Below are 22,271 nucleotides of genomic sequence, written 5' to 3'. Positions count from 1 at the left end.
CAATATTTGGACACAGCTGAAAAGTAATATTCGAGACATATTCCATTTTACCACACAGATAAAATAATCCCGGTAAAGCAAAGGCAATACAAAGTTCACTTATTTGTTGGATTATTTTTCTGTGATTTTTGCTAGAAGCGAATGGATATAATAATAGCAGGCCCTCCGTGTATTGGTGACTAAATGGACCCCTGTGGCCCTTTAACATGAGACAGGCCAACAACAACTCCACGGTGCGCATGCGCAGCAAAGGACGGAGCGGAGAGGAGACACGAGATTGTTTAGGCGATCTGGGGGAACGGAAACGCGAGGTAAAGTACATTTCTGAATATCCAGCTTTGTCCGAGATGATCAAATTGGATCGATCACAGCGATATTCGATCAGGGATTTAATTTAGGCGTGCTGACGCGACGCTACTGATGGAGACGGTTGCTCCCATGTAAACCCGTTAAACGCGCCAGCAGGGACGCGCTCCGGTCCCCTTCGCCCTGTCCTACGGTTCACCCGGTCCCGTTAGACGGCCCTTATCTCACAGCCCACCGGGTCGTCATGGGCCTTACACAACATCTGCCTTAGTGGTTTAATTAGCCGACTTGTGTGTGTTTGTGTGTGTCCGTCTCTTGTGGATCAGAGTAGCGGTGTGTGTCCGGGGCGGTGGTGCTTTGTGTGTGAGGCATTTGTTCCTTTGGTCTATTTTCGGTCAGGACAGCCACATTCCGGTCACTCCGGCCGTCCTCAGCAACCATCACGGGTCAGTTTTTACGCGTTGGTCGCGGATGTCTCACGGATATCAACACGGCTATGCTGGTCGTAATGGTTTCCATAAGAGAGGGCCACACGTCGCCCACTAGTTGCTACCGTTGCTTAAGTGAGGGATGTCCTCACCGACCAAAACATGGTCCATCCAGGCTTTGGTTGCAGCCTGTGTCGATTGATTGATTTGTATTTTATTTTTTTTATTTTACAGACCGACACAAAGACAGATCTGCAGGATCATGGGGAGCGGTGAGTGGTCTGCCTTCACATCAGGGAATACACACGCAAGAGAGTGTCTAAATCAATCAAACGGCCATCACCTCCTAGCATATCGCTCCCCTTCTATGTTAAATACTGCAGGGCCGCTGAACTGCTTTACATATTGAACTGAACTGTGTTAGCTCGTGATTCCTCGTTGTGGGTTCGTTCAATTGAACCCTCTGAGGATAAACATATCTCATGCTCGTCCAGTGTGCTGTAGCTAGACAACCGTCCCTCCTGTTGGCTCTCCCTCTCTCCCCTGTGAGCCTTTGGTGCCAGCATCAAATCAAAAGAGCTTTTGTTTTAGAGTTAGAAATGCAGCGATGGTAGGCGACACACTGCTCCTCTCAACCAGCCTTTGTTTCAGCCCCAAATCTCCCCGGCTCTTCCTGTTTGGGTGGCGGTGGCTAAACCTCCTCTTGACTATGCATTCCCCCCCCCCCCAGGGCTTTCCCTCCAACACCCCCCCTCCGCCCACCCCACCCATGGTTGATTAACCCCTGGCGCTGCCTGCCAACAAGCCGACGTACCGACCGGCTGCAAGCGCCAAACAAACATTCACTGATTCACCCTCTCACCCCGCCCCCCTCGCCCAGTGTCCCTGCCCGCGCACGTAGCCCAACGCGCTGACCGACAGCTCACGCCAAACAAACGTTCACTGACTCACCCTCTCCTTCACTGATTCACCCTCTCACCCCTCGCTCCCCACCCCAGTGTTTCTGCCAGCGGACGACCCTCTCCCTCCCTGATTCACCCTCTCCCTCACTAATTCACCCTCTCCGATTCACCCTCTCCCCTCTCTGATTCACCCTGTCACCCCCCCAGTGTTCCTGCCAGCGGACGACCCTCTCCCTCACTAATTCACCCTCTCCGATTCACCCTCTCCCCTCTCTGATTCACCCTGTCACCCCCCAGTGTTCCTGCCCCCGGACGTGGCCCACTCCGTGCTGCGGCGGCTGCGTAGGGCCAACTTCCTGCTGGAGGAGCTGAAGCAGGGCAACATCCAGAGGGAGTGCCGGGAGGAGATCTGCACCTTCGAGGAGGCACGGGAGGCCTTCGAGGACAACGAGAAGACGGTGAGCTCCAGGGAGCGGAGGGGCCAGGGCTGGGACCCAGGGAGCCTGGAGCTCCCCGGGGGTGGGCTCCACCGGGCTGAGGAGCCATTGGGCTGGGCTCACCGGCTCTAAGGGGTGTGGGGCTCCAAGGGGGCTGAGCTCCATGACGGGGAGCATGTTGCTATAGTGGGAGGGACAGGAGCAAGCCAGGCTTCTGATCGCCACGATGCTGGTCATGTTGTTATGGTGGGGGTGACAGGAGCAAGCCAGGCTTCTGGAGGAAGTATCTTCAATACACCTGCTTTTGAGTTTTTAGGATGTATTGCTCTTGTATCATGAATACTTTCTTTTGAATTTTAAGTATTTGTTCTTATTAGGTATCATGAATATTTCCTTTTGAATTTTAAGTATTTGTTCTTATTAGGTATCATGAATATTTCCTTTTGAATTTTAAGTATTTGTTCTTATTAGGTATCATGAAAACTTTCTTTGGAATTTTAAGTCACACTAAGAAGAAAACTAAGCAAGCCACACTATTGTTATTTGTAATGCTCTAATTAAGTATCATGAATACTTTAGTCGTTATTCATTCAATGGGGAGAGTACTTCTTGGTTCCTGACATTTGCTTATTCATAATATCAGTAAATTAAGTCTCTCCTCCACAACCCGATATACCACAGAAACGAATGGGTGTGCCTGGGTAACGGCCAACTAGTGTGTGTGTGTGAGTGCGTGTGTGTCTGCACGCACTCACAGTGGAGCTCCACGTCAGAGAGAGGAATGTTGCAATGTTTTAGCGGTCGATGAGTATCAGCAGGAAGAGGAGGAAGTAGCTCTGCCACTGTGCATTAGGGATCCAGAGAATGTCCTTGTTGAGCTCTCCTTCCTCCTGCTATACCTACAGGGAAAGTCCCGACAAAAATATGGAAGGAGAGAATATTAATGTGTGCACGCACGTAATACATTTACAATTACAAGACGGCTTACTTGTTACGTTGACGTCGACTTGTCTAGATTTGTTATGGTTATTTTTTAAATGCATGAATTACTTTGTAACCCATGTATTTTTTTTAAATACATGAATTACGTTGTAACCCATGTCTCTTATAAATACACAAATTACTGTGTAACCCTAACTCTTGTAAGGCACTAGTATCCTAATTGTCGAACGCCCATTCATTCAAATCAAGCTATCAGGACGCCCTTCATGGTGTGGCTATAAATGACTCTTTGTCCTCCGATTGGCTGCAGAGGCGTTTCTGGGCGGAGTATGTTCGGGAGAGCACGCCAGCGGGCGGCATGGAGACCGTGATGGGCGGGGTCCACTCCCTCTACCTGATCCTGCCGCTGCTGCTGGTGGTGCTGCTGGTGGCCGCGGTGGTCATCGCCGCGTGGCACTGCCACTCCCGCAAGCGCTCGGAGCGCAGCCCCAGCCTCGGCCCCTCCCACTACGACGCCGGCCTATCCGTGGTCTCCATGGATCAGTGGGGGCGGGAGTACCACAACGGCGACCAGTCGGAGCTCAGCGCGCACAGCAGCCCGGCCTATCAGAGCTCGGCGAACGCGTCCGGCAGAGCGAGCGCGGGCGGAGACCCGCCCCCTTCGTACGACGAGGCCGTGGGCCAAGCGGACGTCACCGTGGAGACGGAACCGCCGCCGCAGTACGAGGACATCGTCAAGGCGACCAATGTGGACATAAGCAGCGGCTAGTCGGCCCCTCGTAGCTCTCTCCCCCCCCCCCCCCCCTCACACCCCCCAACAGACGCCCTAACACACACTAAGACCCCCCCGGGGGGGGAGGACTTCCGCTGGACGCGTGGCGGTGGCGTCGACCTCCCCGTCGTCACACCTAACACGCAGACCTTGTAGCGCGCCCAACGGTTAAAGAACTGTAGTCTGAAACCAGCGCTGGTTAAACTTGCACTAATGAACCACGAGGCCGCAGAGACGAGGCCGATACCACAGTACCAAAACACGCCCCCCCCCCCCCCCCCCCACGTGCCCTTCCTGCAGTTTCACTGGTCCGGGCAGGGTGACTCCTACGGGACTGAGCGCGTCAGGCTGTGCAGTGTGCGTGCGTGTGCGCGCGTGCTTGTGTATAAAAGCGGAACAAGAATAAAAGTCATCGGAATGTACAGAAAGTCCAAGCTATACGTGTGATTTTAAGGAATTCGCTAGAGGCTGATTGTGTAACGGTGTGTTCGTGTGGCCCTGACGGTGTGTGTGTGTCTTGGTTCGTCTTGCCTGGCATGGATCTGGCTCTGAGCATGGACACGGGAAGGATAGGGGGGGGCATTGTTTGCACGTAGAAAGTCCACCCTGGCCTTCTCGCCCGCCTCATGGAAAACAGACATTTTACTCTCACCACGGAACCCCCCCCTCAACCCCCACACTCTTCACCAGCACTTTCCCGGCTGGGACCAACCAGGTCCAAGGTCTGATTCTGATTACATGGGGTTAGGGACCGTGTCTGAATGTGCAACGGCTTGAAGAGGAATAAGGGACTGAAGGGGGGGGGGGGGGGTCCTGCGTGAGGAGTCGAACGCGCCTGTCTTCAGAGAGAACCATGCAGTATTAAATGGACAGAGCCAGGTTTAGCATGTGTAATGTGTATATGGAATTGTGTACATGTATATATACTGTATGTGTGAATGTACTTTTGTGTCTGTCATACATATTGCAGTGAATGCATTGATACTAATGTAGCTGTTTTAAGTGGTGAAGGCAAGTGGTGGACAAACTAAGCTATCTTTAATGGATACTATGGCAGAACCTGGTTTGGTGTTTGGATCTACACACACAGCAATAAACATCAGCCTTACTCGGACACAAGTCACTTCAAGGCAAATATGCAATACTACTTTGGACAGTCTAGAAGCCAAATGTATCTGCTAGATATTTATTAACATTGATAAATGTCATATTCTATACACGTGATACTCTAAAAGCACTGAGTTGGGTGAACCTTGGCACTGTTTGTTTGGGGTTTTAAGGCCACGACCTTGGAAAGGGTTGTAGCCATTTTGGTTGTTGAACATTTAAAGTATATGAATATAGTTCCTCATCTAACAGAATTGCATAATCCTTTTTAATAATACATGCAGGAGGACATGTAAAAAAAATCCTTAGGCTATATTCAAAGGCTTGATTTTTTCTAATAAAAAATGTAAAATGTGTTTTTGTGACTTCTGAATTAAATCCTTACTTTATCCTTCCTTTGTATTTCAAAATACTGTCTCAACAAGAACATAAATCAAGACTCAACCAGAGGCAATATACATATTTTATGTTTTTTGTGAAATCGTACCATAATATAATCACATTCATATTAAAACGGGTTCAATAACAAAAATCGATTCACTAACTCACTATTCCTAGAGTCCCTTAAGTAACAAAAAAAAGTTCAGCAGAAACTAAATGCCCCACTTCAAGATGAATTTAAGTATGCGTAGTTAAGCACAGCTTAGAAAGACAGTTTCAGCATAACACCTAAAAAGTCTGATTCAAGAACACAGCTTGTAAACGCGGGCAATGGATGATCGGTCAACACCAACACCGCTTGGAGTTGGTTTAATCTTACCAAAGGCTACGTCATGAATCATCAGAACCAGCCCCGTGATGAGACGGCAGAATGTGAGCGATATGCAGGACTGTTGGCAGAACCGCGAGGAACGTGAAATGCGCAGCATTGCAAACAATCGGTGCGTTTGCTGAGCGTTGTTTGCCGCAGAAGCGCAAGCGACTGCGACGTGGACGACAAGTGACAACATTGAGAAAAAAAAAAGGTGGTATCCCTGGATGTTGTAGCCATAGCGACGTGTAGGCACGGCAACGGTCACAGCCACTCCCTGGGGGTACGCAGAACCTCCAGCATCTCCGCCTCCCTGGAGCCCTCCTCCGGCTCGTGGGTGTACTCCCACCTGGGAACCACGGGTTAGTTAGAACTCATCCTCAGGTAACGAGGGCTAGGTTAACCGAGTCCCACCTGGGATTCACGGGTTAGTTAGTACTCATCCTCAGGTAACGAGGGCTTAGTCCCACCTGGGAACCACGGGTTAGTTAGAACTCATCCTCAGGTAACGAGGGCTTAGTTAGCCGAGTCACGCCCAAACCACGGGTTAGTTAGAACTCATCCTCAGGTAACGAGGGCTTAGTTAACAGATGCACAACCAAACCACTGGTTAGTGAGAACTCATCCTCAGGTAACGAGGGCTAGGTTAACCGAGTCCCACCTGGGAACCACGGGTTAGTTAGAACTCATCCTCTGGTAACGAGGGCTTAGTCCCACCTGGGAACCATGGGTTAGTTAGTACTCATCCTCTGGTAACAAGGGCTTAGTCCCACCTGGGAACCACAGGTTAGTTAGTACTCATCCTCTGATAACAAGGGTTTAGTTAACTGATGCACAACCAAACCACTGGTTAGTACTCATCCTCTGGTAACAAGGGCTTAGTCAGCTGATACACAACTGAACCACAGGTTAGTAACAATCCTCTGGTAACCAGGGGGTTAAGTAAGCTGAGTCCAACCTGGGGACCAAAGTTTATTGGTCATCCGCTGTGGTTGTTTATCATCCTAACCACATGTTAGTACTCATCTTAACCACAGGTTAGTAGGGCTGGGCGACTAATCGAATTTTGATCGCGATTTTAGCGTCAAACGATCGAAAAATTAACATAATCTAGTTTTTCGTTTTTATTTTTATGTTTTATAGAAAGGGCCGAACAGCTGGATACATATCTGTATATCATTTTAGATTGGAACATTTTCTTTTTGACCATTTTTCGCATTTTTTTAAGGCGAAATTTAAAAGTTCTCAGTTACAATGTTTTTTTTGGGAGAGACATGCTGAATAAATACAACATGTTTTCAATCTCAAAAATAATCGTTTGAATAATCGTGATTTCTATTTTGACCAAAATAATTGCGATTATGATTTTTTCCCATAATCGAGCAGCCCTACAGGTTAGTGATCATCCTCATGTAACAAGAGGGTTTCGTTGGCTGATTCTAGAACAAACCAGAGGGGTAAACACACTTACTTGGCGGTCAGGGGTAGAGACATGAGGATGCTCTCGATCCTGGAGCCAGGGGTGGCCAGGCCGAACTTCACCCCCCTGTCGTACACCAGGTTGAACTCGACGTACCTGGAGCGGAGAAACGCGCAGTCTCAGGTCAAGAGGTCGGCCCAATCACCGCACCAATAGCCTAACGAGACAATGTTGGCTCTGCAACCGGGAAGCACTTAGACACACTTCATTACAGAAATCCTGTGAGATGTTGCAAGGCGATGTAGCGGATAGGCCTTCCTAATTAACCACGAGGGAGAAAACGTGGGAGAAGACTTGTGCAGTGACCAAATCTTTAATTAGCGAGCCTAAGTCCGATCAGCAGAAATCTCTCTCCCTCTCTCCCTCCCTCTCTCTCTCTCCCTCTCTCTCTCCCTCTCCCTCTCTCCCTCTCCCTCTCTCTCCCTCCCTCCCTCCCTCCCTCCCTCTCCATCTCTAATGAATGCCATCACACATGACCACCGTTACCAACGCCAAACCCCGGTGAACACGCCCACCATCCAAAGTGAGAGCGCCGCGCGCAGTGACCCCAGCACGCAGGAGACCCACGCATGTCGGGACACCACCTCCTGGTGTGTTGACCTCTGGAGGACACGAGACGCTCTCCTCACCTGCCCCTGCGGAGCTGCTGCCACCTCTTCTCCTCCGCGGTGAAGGCGTCGTCCCTGTGCTTGTACACCAGGGGGACGTAGCAGGGCACCACGGTGGAGGTGCAGCTCCTGATGAAGCTGAAGGCCTCCTCCTGGCTGGGGGAGTCCAGGTCGTCGAAGAAGATGCCCCCGATGCCGCGCGTCTCCCCCCGGTGGCGGACGTAGAAGTAGCGGTCACACCTGGGGAGGGGGAGGGAAGACGTTATGGGACAGGAAGTACGCTGAACATTGAGGGTGGAAGGTGTTTTAAATGTAGCGTGACACGTAGACCATGCTACTTTTTGCTATGACCTATTTACGGCCCTTTCAGAAGCTTAACGGATGACGTTGTTGTTGTCGCCTGCCCTAAAGTCCGAAGAATTTCATTCCCCAGAATGACCTGTGTTGTACTGTACATTTGACACAAACACTTTGACCACACAGGTCGTTGTAGATATAAATCCATATGGTGTGCTATGGTGTTAGCATAACATTGGTATTGTATCAATAATAAGGGTCAAATCTGCCTTCAACGTCTGGAGCTGAAGCTGACATGTCACTTAAAAATGCCGAGCTGATGGTAGAAGGAAATGCTCCTCATTGAGATCAAACCGTCTACCGACCCACTCTTATCTTATTCTAACACCAGGGCCACACCCAGCGTGGCCTAGCGTACGTGTGTGTGCTTCAGACACGCCCACGGTAACATTTAAAGCAAAGCACAAGCCAACAGTAAACCTGTACAAAGTCGAGCGCGCAATCGACCGACAGGGAGGGACGCCCACCATTTCTTGAAGTCGGGGTAGTACTGGGGGTGGTGTTTGTCACAGGCCTCCTTCAGGGTGTTGTGGAACAGGAAGGCATCCTCCTCGTTCAGATAGGTGGGGGTCAGGTCAGTGCCTCCTCCGAACCACCACTGCTTGGAACCTGGTGGGAGGGAGGGAGGGAGGGAGGGAGACACACACACACACGCACGCACACACACGAAGAGGAAGTGAAGAAGAAGTAAAAGAAGACAAAGGCTATCATTCAACTTCACACACACAATGGTGTCATGTCTTCCCGACGCCGGCCCCGTCGTCGTAGCCTCCCCCCCCCTCACCGTCCTCCTCCTCGATCTCGAAGTAGCGGTAGTTGAAGTGCACCGTGGGGACGTGGGGGTTCTTGGGGTGGATGACAGAGCTGATGCCCATGGCGCAGAACGGCAGTTTACCTGGGGAGGGGAATAAACACAGCAGAGGATGCAATGCAAATATGACATGGTAATCATGTCAAGGAGTAATACAAGAATGCAAATATCCTTCTCACTTGTCATATATTACTGGATGACAATGATACATTGTGTGGCAGTAATCACCAACACATAACCTACATAATAATGTCCATTAAGGGATCCCACACAATGCCCAGACCATAGATGTAAACAAACCGATAAACTACTAAGCAATTGATGAGTCCACTTTCCCACCAGCTCAGAAACCAGACGTACCGTCTTTCCCCTTGAGGACCTTCCCTCTGCTCTTCATCTGCTTGGCAGCCTCCTCGGTCAGATGTCCGAACACTACCGACACACTCACACCGGCCTTCTCAAACACGTTGCTGTCCTGGATCACACAGCTGATCCCCCCGCCGCCTAACACATACATAAATGACAACAACCTTAGGCTTCATAATCCATCTCACATTAAGTGTGTCAAATGCGAGAAAGTGAGCCAAAGTCCTCCACTTGCCTTCCTTCCTCTGCCACCGATCTGCCTTGAACTTGCCCCCATCCACCTTCTCCAGGGCCCGGCAGAACTCGGCCTGCGTCTCCATGATCAGTAGCTCCATCCTGGTGCACATTTCTCCCTTCTTCTCCTGCAGCACTTGCACGTCGGTCACCGGGAGGGACATGAACCCCTTGCACTTCTCCAAGATGTCATCGTCTTGCTCGGCGACTTGAATGACCCTGGAGGCCATCTCAGCGCGCTGGAAGTGACCCGCGTTGGCCACGAAGCCAACCACGGCGGCGGCTGCGGCTCCGGCCAGGACCAGCGCCGCTCCCCTCCTCGACCGCCCGGCAGGGAGTCTGCCTGCGGTCCCCTGGCACATGAACCGTACCCCGGTACCCCTGGACAGCCATCTCGCTCCGGGAAGCGAGCTCCACCGGTGCGCCGCAGAGTTATGAAACGACGCGACGTGCGCGTCTTGTAGTCGGGCGAATGTGCTTACCTTGTGTGAGATGAAACAGTGCTTTGTGGTGATTTGAGCCGATCTGTTGACCGAATGAAGTAGGAGGGCGGCCATTGGCAGGTCTCCTAGGTGTATACAGTTATTGCTACACTTTGGGTCAGTGCTCAAACATTATCACAAGCTGGCGTAACGTGCTATCTATCTAGGGGGCGTGTGCTATGGTTCTTGCACTTTGGCACCGACAGAGGGGGTTTGGGTAATGTAGTTCTTTAGCTCCCGATACGACGGCAGCCCAGAAGGGCCAGAAAGTAGTGCGCCTTTTGATTAATGGTGACACCTCACCTCAAAAGTAATGTGTTTACACGTGTAAACACATGTAAACAAATGTTCACATATTTAAACAATTTAAATACGAATAGTATATAAGATATTAGAAGAATCAGTTTCTCTCCACATCTGACGCGCCAGCACCAGTCATTTTACGCATGCGCGAAACTGTAAAGCGTGTTGTCGGTCTCCATGGCAACGACTATTAAAGCCTTAAGATACAGGCGGCGGAACCGCGAGCAGATTATGCGCACGGGTGTCGCGGCACAGACAGTGGGGCTGGCTGATAGGTCCGACAGGGAAATGGATCATTAACCCGAATAAGTTGAAACATAAACTGGTTTCCCTCCTCGCATCTCGACATTAGGACCTAAAGCAACAGGTGCTGGTGAGTTTAGTGCCTCATTAAGCTACTGGGAAATACTTTAAAACCCGGCCATGGAGTTGTATTACATGCATGTATGTATTATTCTGGCCATTATATGTAGGGTAACCTATAGGCCCGGGTGAGTATGGTGGCTTCTTTGGCTTTGTTGGGAGGCAGGCTGTTCAGATGATGAGATCCATATCATCTTAGGCCTGCCTGTGTTGCAGACGGGTTGCTCGGATGTAGGTTATACTTGTGTCAGCGAGTTTCCTGCCATCTGTATAGCGTTATGCTTAGAGCGACCAAAGCACATTAGACAACACTGAGGAACAACGCTATTAAGATGTGTTAGGATGGACTGATGGACGTGGCGGAGAGGGGGGCATGGCCATCGTGATGGACAGTTTGAGATCAGGGTGATGGCCGGGTTTGTGAATCAATTGTTATAACATTACTATTGACCGTTTTTTGTGAGGAAATAAAAAGATTTCCACTTAATTTTTCTTTTTTTATGTTGTCCTTCTGTATAGACAACAAAGACTTTGTAATGCTGTATATAAGAGGAACAGTATGTCTATTGTCCTTGAATATAACATCCCCTACATTCAACAGTTTGTATTAGGAAACCATACATCCACATCAATATTCTCAAGTGCCAACAGAGAGCTGTAGAGACTTCACAACGAAATGCTAATTAAATAGCGTTTGACAAATGATAAACTCTGTCTGTCCGACTGACCTGTAACTGATATGTCTGAGGCCGGATAACCAGAGCAATTAATCAGGTGTCTGGTCAGGTAACGTGCCAAGCCAAGTCTGTAGCTGTAACTGACTATTCTTTCGTTTGGCTTGGTGTCTCTGGGAAAAAAAACACCTCTGCTTCCTCTGCCGTGTTTCATTTGACGTTTGTGTTTGGTTCCAGGTGTCTGACGGACCATGGGCGAGGCCGTGTTGAACAAAACCCTGGACGGCTACGAAGATGACTTTGAGAAGGACCTGGACTGGCTGATCAGCGAGGAGAGTCGCAGTGAGGACCAGGTAGGGGGGCAGGTAGGGGGGCAGGTAGGGGCAGGATGCTAGGGTAGGGGGCTAGAAGGTGTTCCAGGTACTGTGTTCGATCCCCGACGTCTGACACCTACCTGTAGGCCTCCTTAGCAAGACGCCTCACCCCCAATACCCCATTGACCACATGTACTGTATCTGCAGGCACTGTAAGTCACTTTGGATAAAAGCATCTCCTGAATAATTCATAGCACCTCTCATTCCAAAATAATGGCTTAATGCCTGGATGTGTGGCGTTATGTATTCTATGGCTTCCTTAAATCTGTCTGTTTGGTTTAGTGTTTATCATTAATTGGACGATTGCCACCAACCCCCACACACTCTCACATGTAATCACCGTGAAAGGTATAGGCTGTCGTGTGCGTGGGTCTCCATTGTACTTACCGAACAGCGGAACCCACAGGATACACGTGCTCCTCCAGAGGGCTACAGTGAGTAGGGTTGGGTTACCCACATGGGGGGTTTGGTACCAGGCTGCCAAGTGAAACCTGCTCCCCTCACACACAGGGACACACTTTCACTCCGCTCCAAGGACCCTGGGCTATTGTGTACACGCCACCGAGGGATGCATAGTTGATGGGCACACACGCACGCGCACACACGCTTGCACAAACACACACTCGTGCAAACGCACACACACACACGCGCACGCACACACATACCCTAACCCAAACCATAGCTACAGTGACACACACACCCACACACACACACACCCTAACCCTAGCCCACAGATACACGGACACACACACGGACACGCACGCACTCACACACACATACACACACACGAACAGTACGTCGCACACACACATACACCGACTGTGTTCAAACAGGCTGCCTTATAGCTGATGATGGTATTTCCGTTCACTCCTTCATGGTGTTCCGGTGACCCCCTCGTCCAGGGGCCCGACTACGACGACATCGAGGCTGAGATCGACAAGGAGTTGGAGGAGTCGGAGAAGGAGTCCTCCAGCAAAGAGGAGCAGGAGAACAGCCACAAGGGGAAGGAGAAGAGGAGGAGGGCCGGGGCGCAGGGAGCTGGGGACAACAAGGAGGAGGAGGAGGGGGAGGAGGAGGAGGAGCGCTGGCCCTCACCGATGGCCCCCCTGGAGTACGACCCCGACCGCCACGACAGCCCCTCCCGGCGGGGGTCCCCCTCCCTAGCCCCGCCCCCGGCGGCGGCGGCGGCGGCGGCGGACGAGCAGACGGACGAGGAGAAGAAGTACATCCTGGACAAGATCCAGCAGGCCAACCGGGAGCTGAGGGACCAGGAGCCGGCGGACGCCTCTCGCCGGCGCCGGCTGCACTTCAAGGACAAGCTGGTGGACCTGGTGGTCCCGCCGCGGGAGTACCCGCCGACCCCCGCGCCCGAGGCCCCGCCCCCCGGGGCCGGGGACGCCGAGGTGGAGGGGGAGGTGTCGGGGAGGCTGTCGGAGCTCAACATCTCCCCAAGGAAGGAGAGCGTAGCGGCGGTGGCGGCAGTGGCGGCGGCGGCGGCGGCGGCGGGGGGGACGGTCGCAGACGGCCTGCTGGGGGGGGACCCCGGGGGGGAGGGGGGTAAGGAGGGGAGGGTCCTGGTGGAGAAGGACGGGAAGTTCGACCTGGTGAGCCTGAAGGAGGTGGAGAGCCACGGCCTGCTCCCGCCGCTGGCCAAACACTCCCGGGACAACGGCCCCCGCTCCTCCCCCCGGCCGGCCGAGGCGTCCCCGGAGCGGCACAAGACGCGCTCCTCCTCCTCCTCCTCCTCCTTCCGCTCCGTCACCCACCAGAGCGTGGAGCACCTGCGGGCCCCCCGGCCCCCCTCCCAGCCCCGGGGCCGGCCCAGCTCGGCCAGCCGCGGCGTGAGGGGCAGCCTGAAGCAGGGGGCCCGCCGCCGGGTGCAGTCGGCGGCGGGCAGCCCCAGCCGGGCCACGTGCACCGCGTCCCCCCTGCAGAAGGAGGCGCTGCAGAAGGCCCAGCAGAGGAGGGAACGGCTGGCCAGAGAGGTAGAGCGCACGGCGGGCTCTGGGGTCAGTGGTGGAGGAGGAGGTTGGGTTGCTGACTGTAGATGTGTTACGTGTTGGAGTACGTTTAGAAAAAAGGCAAACCTAAAGAAGTGATATATACCAGCGACTGTATTGACCTAATTCACCTTCTCCTTTCTTTACCGCCTCTTTTCTCTCCTCCTCCCCTCTCTCCTCCACCTCTCACCCTCTTCTCTCTCCTCCTCCCCTCTCTCCTCCCCCCCCCAGGCAGAGCAGAGGAAGCAGGAGGAAGAGGAGCAGAAGAGGCAGGACAACGAGCTGGCCTTCCGGGCGTGGCTGAAGAGGAAGGGGGAGCAGGTCAGGGCTGAGAGGAGGGTCCACCGCGCACAGGAGATGGAGAGACAGAACGGCTGTGTAAGGGCCCCGCCCCTCAGAGCCACCCCCATCAGAGCCACGCCCACCAGAGCCACGACCCTCAGAGCCACACCCATCAGAGCCTCACCCACCAGAGCCACACCCACCGGAGCCACACCCATCAGAGCCCCGCCCCTCAGAGCCACCCCCATCAGAGCCACCCCCATCAGAGCCACACCCATCAGAGCCTCACCCATCAGAGCCACGCCCATCAGAACCACACCCACCATTTAAAAAATCACCTTTTTTTTTCTTTTTTATGTACTTATTAAATGATTTTATTTTGTGTTCACTCTGTAAATAGAGTATTTCGAAAAGCGCAATACAAATCAAATTAATCATTATTAAAACTACTATCTTGTGTATCCTTCGTCCCGTGCCCTGCCCTGCAGAGGGTCCCGGTGGACGGGGAGCAGGCCTTCCGCTTCTGGCTGCGGAGGAAGCAGGAGCAGCAGCTCAGAGAGAGGGAGCTGGAGGACATGAGGCGGATGGAGGAGGAGGGGGGCTACGTCCTGCACAACCGCCAGGAGTGCGAGCAGGCCTTCAAAGAGTGGGTCTTCATTCACCTTTTTTGATTAACCTCGAATTAGTTGTCCTAGGCAAGTCGATTTGCATAAGACAAAATACGACAGGAAATGTGGGTGCCATGCTCCTTAACGTGCACTATTTGGTCACCAATTCTTAGTTTTTGTCCAAAATCTGGAGGACGACTGGAGTGGCCAGTGTGCAAATCTGGGTTCCAGAGTGGTGCACTACTTTCTTACCCATAATGCACCACAAAGCAGCGCACATTTGAATGTACACTTAATGGCCCAATCCCAATTCACCCCTCAGCCCCGACCCCTCGTTTTTTTTCTGTTTCCGAGGGGCAAGTCGAAGCCACTCAAAAGCGAGGGCCACTCAAAAACGAAGGGTAGGGCTACAAGGAGAGAATTGAGATTGGGCCTCCTCACTATCGCACGATGCATTGGGGTCCCGTACACAACCTGTGTTTAACCTCCCCTCCCTGCGTCTCCCTCCCTCCCTCCTCTCCCCCCTGCGTCTCCCTCCCTCCCTCCCTCCCCCCCTCTGCGTCTCCCCCCCCCCAGGTGGCTTAAGCAGAAGCGGGCTGAGAAGCGGGCGGAGCAGCGGGCGTCGCGGCAGCTCTCGCGCCGCCTGCTGGTCGAGGATCGGCGTGCGCGGCGCATGCAGGACCTGATGTTCAGCGTGAACGAGGCCAAGCCCTTCAGGTTCACGGGGCCGCTGTCCTACCGCTTCTGAGGCCCGCCCCCGCCACGCCCCCCCCTCCATGTGTTTTTCGTTGTTTGTCACGGCTTTGTGTTACGGATAGCGGCTGTCGCGCTATTCGCCTGTTCTGTCGTCACGTCGCCCGTGTGTTCATGTTTTACTCTACTGTGGTTTAGCGCGTTCTTCGTTCACAGTGATGATCGGAAAATCGTTTATTAAATAGCTGAAGAGAAACGGGTGTTGTTGTTGTTGTTGTTGTTGTTGTTGTTGTTGTTGTTTTGAAGCGCTGTGTGCCGTAGACGGTGCCGTGTTGTGTCAGGACGATGCACTTTACTTCACCGCAGGGGGGTTACTGCAGGCTGCGGAGCTATGCAGCCCGCATGTGTACGGAAGCCATATTGTTTGTGTCACTGTTTGCCTTCCTTCAGGGTCCGCTCATGTAAATATAGACTACATTAGGTGTCGCTATAGGTGAGGTATACCAGTAGTTTGTATGACCGTTGTATTTATCCATAGGGAGAGTAGGCTGTTTGCAAGGATATTCCATATTTTTAAAGCATTTGGAAACTAAATGTATTTGGTAATGTAGAAAGAAATCCCTGGTTAGATCATTTTGGTATACTACAAATATGCATTGTATTTTGATAAGATGAATTATATTGGCTCGTGTTTTGACTAATTGAAGTTATAATACAATAGCAATAAAAATGCAGTGTTTGAATTAAGTTGTTCCGTTTCATTTTTGATTATGCATATAAGGGTGTGTTAGTTAGACGTCTCTCTAATTCTATGTTTGCATGATGTATGCTAGGAATGAAAAGAAAACCAAAAATTTTAACCGAAAGTAAGAAAAAAGGCAATAGTAAAGATAGGAGGGAGACGCAAGGTTATAGCATTTTGCATTCTTGCTTTCTCGGAATTGGATAATATTTTAATATTATTATTAAACTAGAAAATGCATTTCCTGCAGAAAACGCGGTGAGTGCTGTGGTGCAAAGTGAGGTTGAAAATATTTTTTGATAAAGCCACATAGATTAAGACAGAAAGAAACGTTAAATGGCTTAGATCAAGTGAAGGGATTTGAACAAAAGTCTAAATGGAGTAAACAATGTAAACATGCACACCATTTAAGAAAATGCAAATGGTTGGAAACAAATAAAGTGAGCTGAATGAAAAGCGCAAGGCATTGCTAAAAATGCCGAAATGTAAATGGAATTGAACGGAAGAATCTGAAAGGTAAAATGTAAAATGTTTTTCCCGCTCAATAGAGCGAGAAAAACCGCCAAATCTGGCAACGCTGCCTGAACGTCCTCCAAAAGTAGCCCAGCGTCAACAGTCATTTAATTGACAGAATGGGCAGACGGCTTTAATGGGACCAACTGTAGAATATGACGGTTTGAAACAAAAATTGTGATTCTGAAGAAATTGGTTTGAACGAAGGTAAACGGCTGAAAATTGATTTAGTTACGTCTTAAACAGTTGAAGTACCAGAGGCCTCCCATTGACCCCATGTTAAAAAAAAGATAATATTTTAAAAGTAGAATATCTTGAAAAGTATAAAATATTTAAAAAATCTGAAAAGAAGCGCACGATTCCAAGCTATTCTGAATATTTTAAAATTTGAATGGAGTCTCTAGGTGAAAAATTGAGGAAGGAGATAGGTCCCAAAGTTTGTAGAGAAAAATAAAGAAAGAAAGAATAAAACTTATGAAGAACAATAGTTGAGCGCTGCATGCAGCACTCACCTAATTAATTCTTATTGTCTGAACACCACTTCCATTCGGCCAGCAGATGTCACCTCCGTACACAGAACGTGAAAGCTAGACGTGTTGCTTGGATACAGCAAACATAAAGTGACAATGAAGCGAACCTCACGGTGCAGAACCGTTGACATGTAACCCAGCTCGCTTGTCAACATCGGTTAAATTGATCATCACGTCCCATCTTCTACGTCCTAGTTCGACACAGAAAACAATGTCATCTCAGGAAGAACAACAGGGCATCGGGAGAGTGATGGACTTCCTTGAAGAATGGGACCATGGGGATAAAACAACACGGAACCGCATGTTGAATACTTTCGTAGCTCAGAACGAGGGGAAGACCTACTATGAGCTGGAGACCGCCTTCGCCCTGGGCGCAAGTCTCTTTCTGGCCCGCATGACCACGTGGATAAGATTGACGTATCCTTCAGCCCAGGAGCGTGGCTGGGGTTTGAGGGCCACGGACCTGTTTAGGGGGCCCGTAGGCAGCCTCCCCCGGAAATGCCGTTAAAGTTATATTTTGATGTCTTAGTCCTTGCAGAGCTGTAAATATGCACCTCGAAAACGGTTGCTTACTTTCCAGGCTCATTATGAATGGTGATGGGAGTTGGTAGTTATTATTTTTAGTATTGAGTAGAACCAGCTTACTTCACTATTGCTATCATTAAACGTTGATTGACATGCAGTAACAGACTAGATGAAACCAGTTAAATGTATTATCAGTTTATCGATAATATCTTCAGATCCAGTTCATGCAGTGTAGGGCAGTGTAGTTTTGATCAAAATATCATATTTTCTTCAACTGCTTTAATGCATGAGCGTAATGTCAAATAAATAGCACGAGAGCTATCTTTCTATTTTCTATGAATATATATGTTAGTGTTTTTTGTTTCGGGGCTATAATCATTCAGTTATTTAGCTTCGGACACCCTGCCGTAGCATCTCATGCTTTAGCCATCTTTTGGGATTGTGCTACTGGGCTTGAAGTGAGTTAAAGTTGTCTGCATTGACCGTGAGTCCATTTCTGAGTCATTACCTTAGCATTCAATATCAGATACATGTTTGGAAAAACAAACGTTGGTCTTCAGCTGAAAGCGGTCGGAGTCTTCCTGTCAGCTTCGAGCAAGTAAGCGACCGACCGCGTTTATGAGGCGGATGTTCTCGAACACCCTGTACCGCTTGCATCTCTAGAATTGATACACAAGAAATAAGCCTCTCTTGTCGGCAAGGACATATGTGGCCTGTTGGTATGAATGTGTGAATTTATGTCACCCAGTCATCACTACATCCTTGAGTTCCTGGAGGATGGAGGGCTTCTAGTCACTAACTTGTCCTCCTCCGTGCTCTAGTCACTAACATGTCCTCCTGCATGTTCTAGTCACTGACATGTCCTGCTCTGTGCTCTAGTCACTAACATGTCCTGCTCCGTGCTCTAGTCACTAACATGTCGTGCTCCGTGCTCTAGTCAATGACATGTCCTGCTCTGTGCTCTAGTCACTAACAGGTCCTCCTCCTTGCTCTAGTCACTAACATGTCCTGCTCCGTGCTCTAGTCACTAACATGTCCTGCTCCGTGCTCTAGTCACTAACATGTCCTGCTCCGTTCCCTCCCAGTCATCAGTACATCCTGGAGGATGGAGGGGTTCTAGTCACTAACATGTCCTCCTCCATGTTCTAGTCACTAACATGTCCTGCTCCGTGCCCTCCCAGTCATCAGTACATCCTGGAGTTCCTGGAGGACGGGGGCGTTCTCACCATCCTGGACATCTTGGGTCAGATCCACATCACAGCGGAGGACAAGCACCAAGGCCTCCTTCTGCTCCAAACCATCTCCACCACCAGCCCCAAGTACAAAGAGATCATCTGTGAAAGCCAAGGTCCGCCTCCCGCAGAGCTCGGACAGGGATCCACGCTGCCACGACACAGACAACCGCAATCACGATGTCATCAGCGTGTTTGTTTGTTTCAATTTTAAACTTAAATTAAGGGCATTAGCAGACGCTTTTATCCAAAGCGACTTGCAACGGTTCGTACGCACGGTGACGGCGGGGTCAAGCATGCAAATGACAGCCAGCTCGTCAGGAGCAGTTAGGGTGAGGTGTCTTGCTCGGGGGGACACCTCGACACTCAAACAAACCAGCGAACCTCCGGTTACAAGTCGACCCGCTCTACCTCCTGAGCCTGAGCGATAAGAAGTGTGTCTTCTCATGCATGCAGGGGTGAAGGTGGTGGCCGAGTGCCTGGCCGAGTCCGACTGGGACGACACCCAAGAGGCCGCCCAGGTGCTGCTGGAGACCCTGGCGCACGGGAACCCCCGGTTCCAGCCCCAGGTGTACCAGCGCCTGGTGGGCCTCATGGCCGTGAGCTCCCCCCCGGCCCTGCAGCGCATAATACGCACCCTGCGCACGGTCCAGGTACGTCCGTCTACGGCCGCGCGTCGCGACGTTGAATGCTCTTAAAACGATTCTTGCACTTTTTTGGGGGGTGAACTTCATCGATGAACTCAGTCGCTTTGGACAAAAGTGTCTGCTAAATAAATGTTACGTAATGTAATATAGAATGACTCAAATACTAATATTATGTCAAAGACATGCACGCACACACATATGCAACGCACGCGCACGTTACGCACACACCTGCCGCCACAGAGGCAGACACATAAGCAGACGCACGCAGATCTGATCTGGTATTCTATGACATGGGAGCCGAGCTCATTGTCCCCCCATCGCTCCCTCCCCCCAGGCTGAGGTGAAGACGGTCCATCCGAGCATCCTGGAGCCACTGCTCCAGCTGCTACACTCTCTGAGCTACGAGGTGGAGGGTGAAGGTAGGGTGGCCTTAGGCAGCGGTCAGAGGCACCGTGTGGAGGAGTCGGAAGCGCACTTTAGAATGGCATGGAGGTGGATTGAATGCTACCACCTTAATATGTGACCTATTACCCTTAACCACCTGTCATGATGGAGGACACCGAATTATATGATCGGACATATGATACAAATAATATCAGTATAAGTCACATTGGATAAAACTTCAAAGTAGTTAGGACCATTGGTAGCTGTGACTCTTTGGGCTGAATAATAATCACCTCCTTACTAGGGCTCCTTCGAGGCCAGCTTGTGTCTCACTTTCACCCTGTAGCAAACATCAGTCGAGACCCTGTTCCCCCTCTCTGTGCCTCCCAGCTCTCGGTCTGATCTTGGACCTGAGCCGGTCCGGGCTCGGGCCGGAGCTCCTGAGAGGGCTGGTGGCTCTGCTGAGGCCCAGCAAGGGAGGCCAGCAGCGGCCCGGGACAGAAGGTGACGTCCCCTCCTACGACCAGCGCAGCGCTGCTGTAATACACTTAAGAGACACTGTCCATTAATACTAATAGTGTTAACGTCTCCTTCTACGACCAGCGCTACTGTAATACACTGAAGAGACACTGTCCATTAATACTAATAGTGTTAACGTCCCCTCCTACGATCAGCGCAGCGCTGCTGTCATACACTGAAGAGACACTGTCAGTTCGTATAGTGTTACTCATAGTCAATCAATGCTAATAGTGTTAACTATTAGTGTTATACGCTATGGTCACCGGACTACACAATAATAACAATAATACTCACGAATAGCAAATTATAACCCAGCCTGATTCACCAGGTCAGCTGGTAAACTTCTGTAGTAAAGTACAGCAAAGGGTTTTTTTGAGGCAATTCTCCTTAAACTGTTCAATTACACAAGTTGAGCTAATGCTAATTGTAGGAATCAGATCCTTTTGCACGTTGCATACGTAAAGTTCATGTTAATGATACCGATACTAATAGTGTAATTATGTATCTATATGACCCCACCAGACCCTGAAGAGATGACAGCATATTTCTCTGTGTTAGTCCAGCAGGCAGCTGCAGCCAAAGCTATACGGTACAAACAGTTTTATAAGTTTGCTTTACACATTGATTTAGTATCAGTAGGTTGGCACTAAATGACCAAATGCAGCCCATTAAGGGATGCGTAACCCTAGAAATGTACAATCTGAGTGGTGATCGCTCGGACCCTATGCTCTCGTTCACCACAGCCTGCTCGCCCAGTCGGGGGAAGACACTTCTCAGGAGCTGCTGGATCTTGACGTGGTCCATTATCTGCTGTGTGCGATGGCCACCAGAGAGCACAAGGACTCCCAGATCCAGGCCAGCCTGGCCCTGATGGTACACACACCGGCATGGACAAACACAGAGGGTTTTCTTTGTCTAATATTGACAAAACTGCTTACGTTTTTTTTTCTTTGTCTGTGACACATTTTAATATGCAAATATTTAATTTGGATAGTCCCCTTTGTGGGTTTCTATTCATTCATTAGTTGTTGTTCATTATTACACGGGTCTTCTCAATGCCGTGGAACGCTCCGTTCACTTGCATGGGCCCTTCACAACTTCCGGCGGTGAATTATATATAATGACCGGCGCTCTATACATTATCCCACATAATGGGATTGTACACATGCACACGCGCACGCAAGCACGCACACACACACACGAGTACACACACACGCACGCACACACGCGCACGTGCACACACACACACACACACATATATATATATATATCAAGTGACATTTTAATGATTCAATATTCCTCTGAATAGACATTTGGGGACATTTGAGCTGATCTCTGTCCCTCTCTCCAGCACTTTGTCCAAACATACCCGGACATATCAGACAACGTACGGGGAGGAATGGGAATTGAACTCTTTGAGAATTTCATGGTAAGATATCAGACATTATGTGAAAATTATGACTGCGGCTGTTTTTATGACAAATGAAATAGTCGCTGCTTCTTTACAGCAAAGCCCTGACAGAGTGCATCCCAACATAGATGAAATCCAGGCAGAAAAGCTGCTATCGAACAAAGTCCACCAAACCAAAGGTAATGACGATGTAAACATTAAGTATTGTCTGTGGGGCGGACATTGTGAATATTTATTTTAAATTTGAATATACATATTTATGGAGCAATGTAGGATCACACTTTTACTACTTTACATTCTAGAGTCGGAGGTCGGTGAATGCTGACCAGAGGTACAGAAACATCCAGAGGAAATATATGTTCTGTATTGTGCTTTTGTTATATTCAATTAAACTTTCCACATCGTTATTTTCTCCATTTGTCACGTTTTTTCACTTATTTCGGTGTAACCTCTAAGTAGTTGAATTACCAGGCGTTTGTACGTGTCCG

At 50.2% G+C, this 22,271-nt stretch overlaps 4 protein-coding genes across 5 annotated transcripts; 3 read left to right on the top strand and 1 right to left on the bottom strand.

Annotated features, from left to right (window-relative positions):
- The first annotated feature begins 220 nt into the window (after positions 1 to 220).
- Positions 221 to 5,408, top strand: prrg1 (proline rich Gla (G-carboxyglutamic acid) 1). The gene is made up of 4 exons (XM_056604048.1): positions 221 to 311; positions 969 to 1,006; positions 1,934 to 2,094; positions 3,326 to 5,408. Exons 2-4 carry the CDS (start codon positions 997 to 999, stop codon positions 3,782 to 3,784), a joined length of 630 nt encoding a protein of 209 aa, XP_056460023.1. The 5' UTR covers positions 221 to 311; positions 969 to 996; the 3' UTR covers positions 3,785 to 5,408.
- cpox (coproporphyrinogen oxidase) lies at positions 4,932 to 10,182 on the bottom strand. Its single transcript, XM_056604047.1, has 7 exons — positions 9,503 to 10,182; positions 9,262 to 9,405; positions 8,875 to 8,985; positions 8,558 to 8,699; positions 7,755 to 7,973; positions 7,117 to 7,221; positions 4,932 to 5,994 (listed from the first exon to the last, which is right to left on the bottom strand). The coding sequence occupies exons 1-7, from the start codon at positions 10,056 to 10,058 to the stop codon at positions 5,910 to 5,912; spliced, it is 1,362 nt and encodes a 453-aa protein (XP_056460022.1). The 5' UTR covers positions 10,059 to 10,182; the 3' UTR covers positions 4,932 to 5,909.
- Positions 10,183 to 10,524: 342 nt separating this feature from the next.
- On the top strand, positions 10,525 to 15,335 carry ccdc181 (coiled-coil domain containing 181). Its single transcript, XM_056604044.1, has 7 exons — positions 10,525 to 10,659; positions 11,561 to 11,676; positions 12,600 to 12,661; positions 12,713 to 13,682; positions 13,929 to 14,075; positions 14,468 to 14,625; positions 15,164 to 15,335. Exons 2-7 carry the CDS (start codon positions 11,575 to 11,577, stop codon positions 15,333 to 15,335), a joined length of 1,611 nt encoding a protein of 536 aa, XP_056460019.1. The 5' UTR covers positions 10,525 to 10,659; positions 11,561 to 11,574.
- Positions 15,336 to 17,161: 1,826 nt separating this feature from the next.
- Positions 17,162 to 22,177, top strand: armh1 (armadillo like helical domain containing 1). 2 transcript variants are annotated; one of them, XM_056604045.1, is made up of 11 exons: positions 17,162 to 17,482; positions 18,117 to 18,188; positions 18,772 to 18,938; positions 19,279 to 19,475; positions 19,804 to 19,888; positions 20,244 to 20,357; positions 20,895 to 20,961; positions 21,116 to 21,245; positions 21,724 to 21,801; positions 21,881 to 21,962; positions 22,086 to 22,177. In XM_056604045.1, exons 1-11 carry the CDS (start codon positions 17,277 to 17,279, stop codon positions 22,106 to 22,108), a joined length of 1,221 nt encoding a protein of 406 aa, XP_056460020.1. In that variant the 5' UTR covers positions 17,162 to 17,276; the 3' UTR covers positions 22,109 to 22,177. The 2 variants fall into 2 exon arrangements, with proteins under 2 accessions (XP_056460020.1, XP_056460021.1); XM_056604046.1 differs by lacking the exon at positions 20,244 to 20,357.
- The last annotated feature ends 94 nt before the right edge of the window (positions 22,178 to 22,271 follow it).

The sequence above is a fragment of the Gadus chalcogrammus genome, chromosome 12 (assembly GCF_026213295.1).
Source record: "Gadus chalcogrammus isolate NIFS_2021 chromosome 12, NIFS_Gcha_1.0, whole genome shotgun sequence".
NCBI classification, from domain to species: Eukaryota; Metazoa; Chordata; class Actinopteri; order Gadiformes; family Gadidae; genus Gadus; species Gadus chalcogrammus.
The sequence above is the reverse complement of the archived record's forward strand: the minus strand, read 5'-3'. Positions and strand labels throughout refer to the sequence as shown.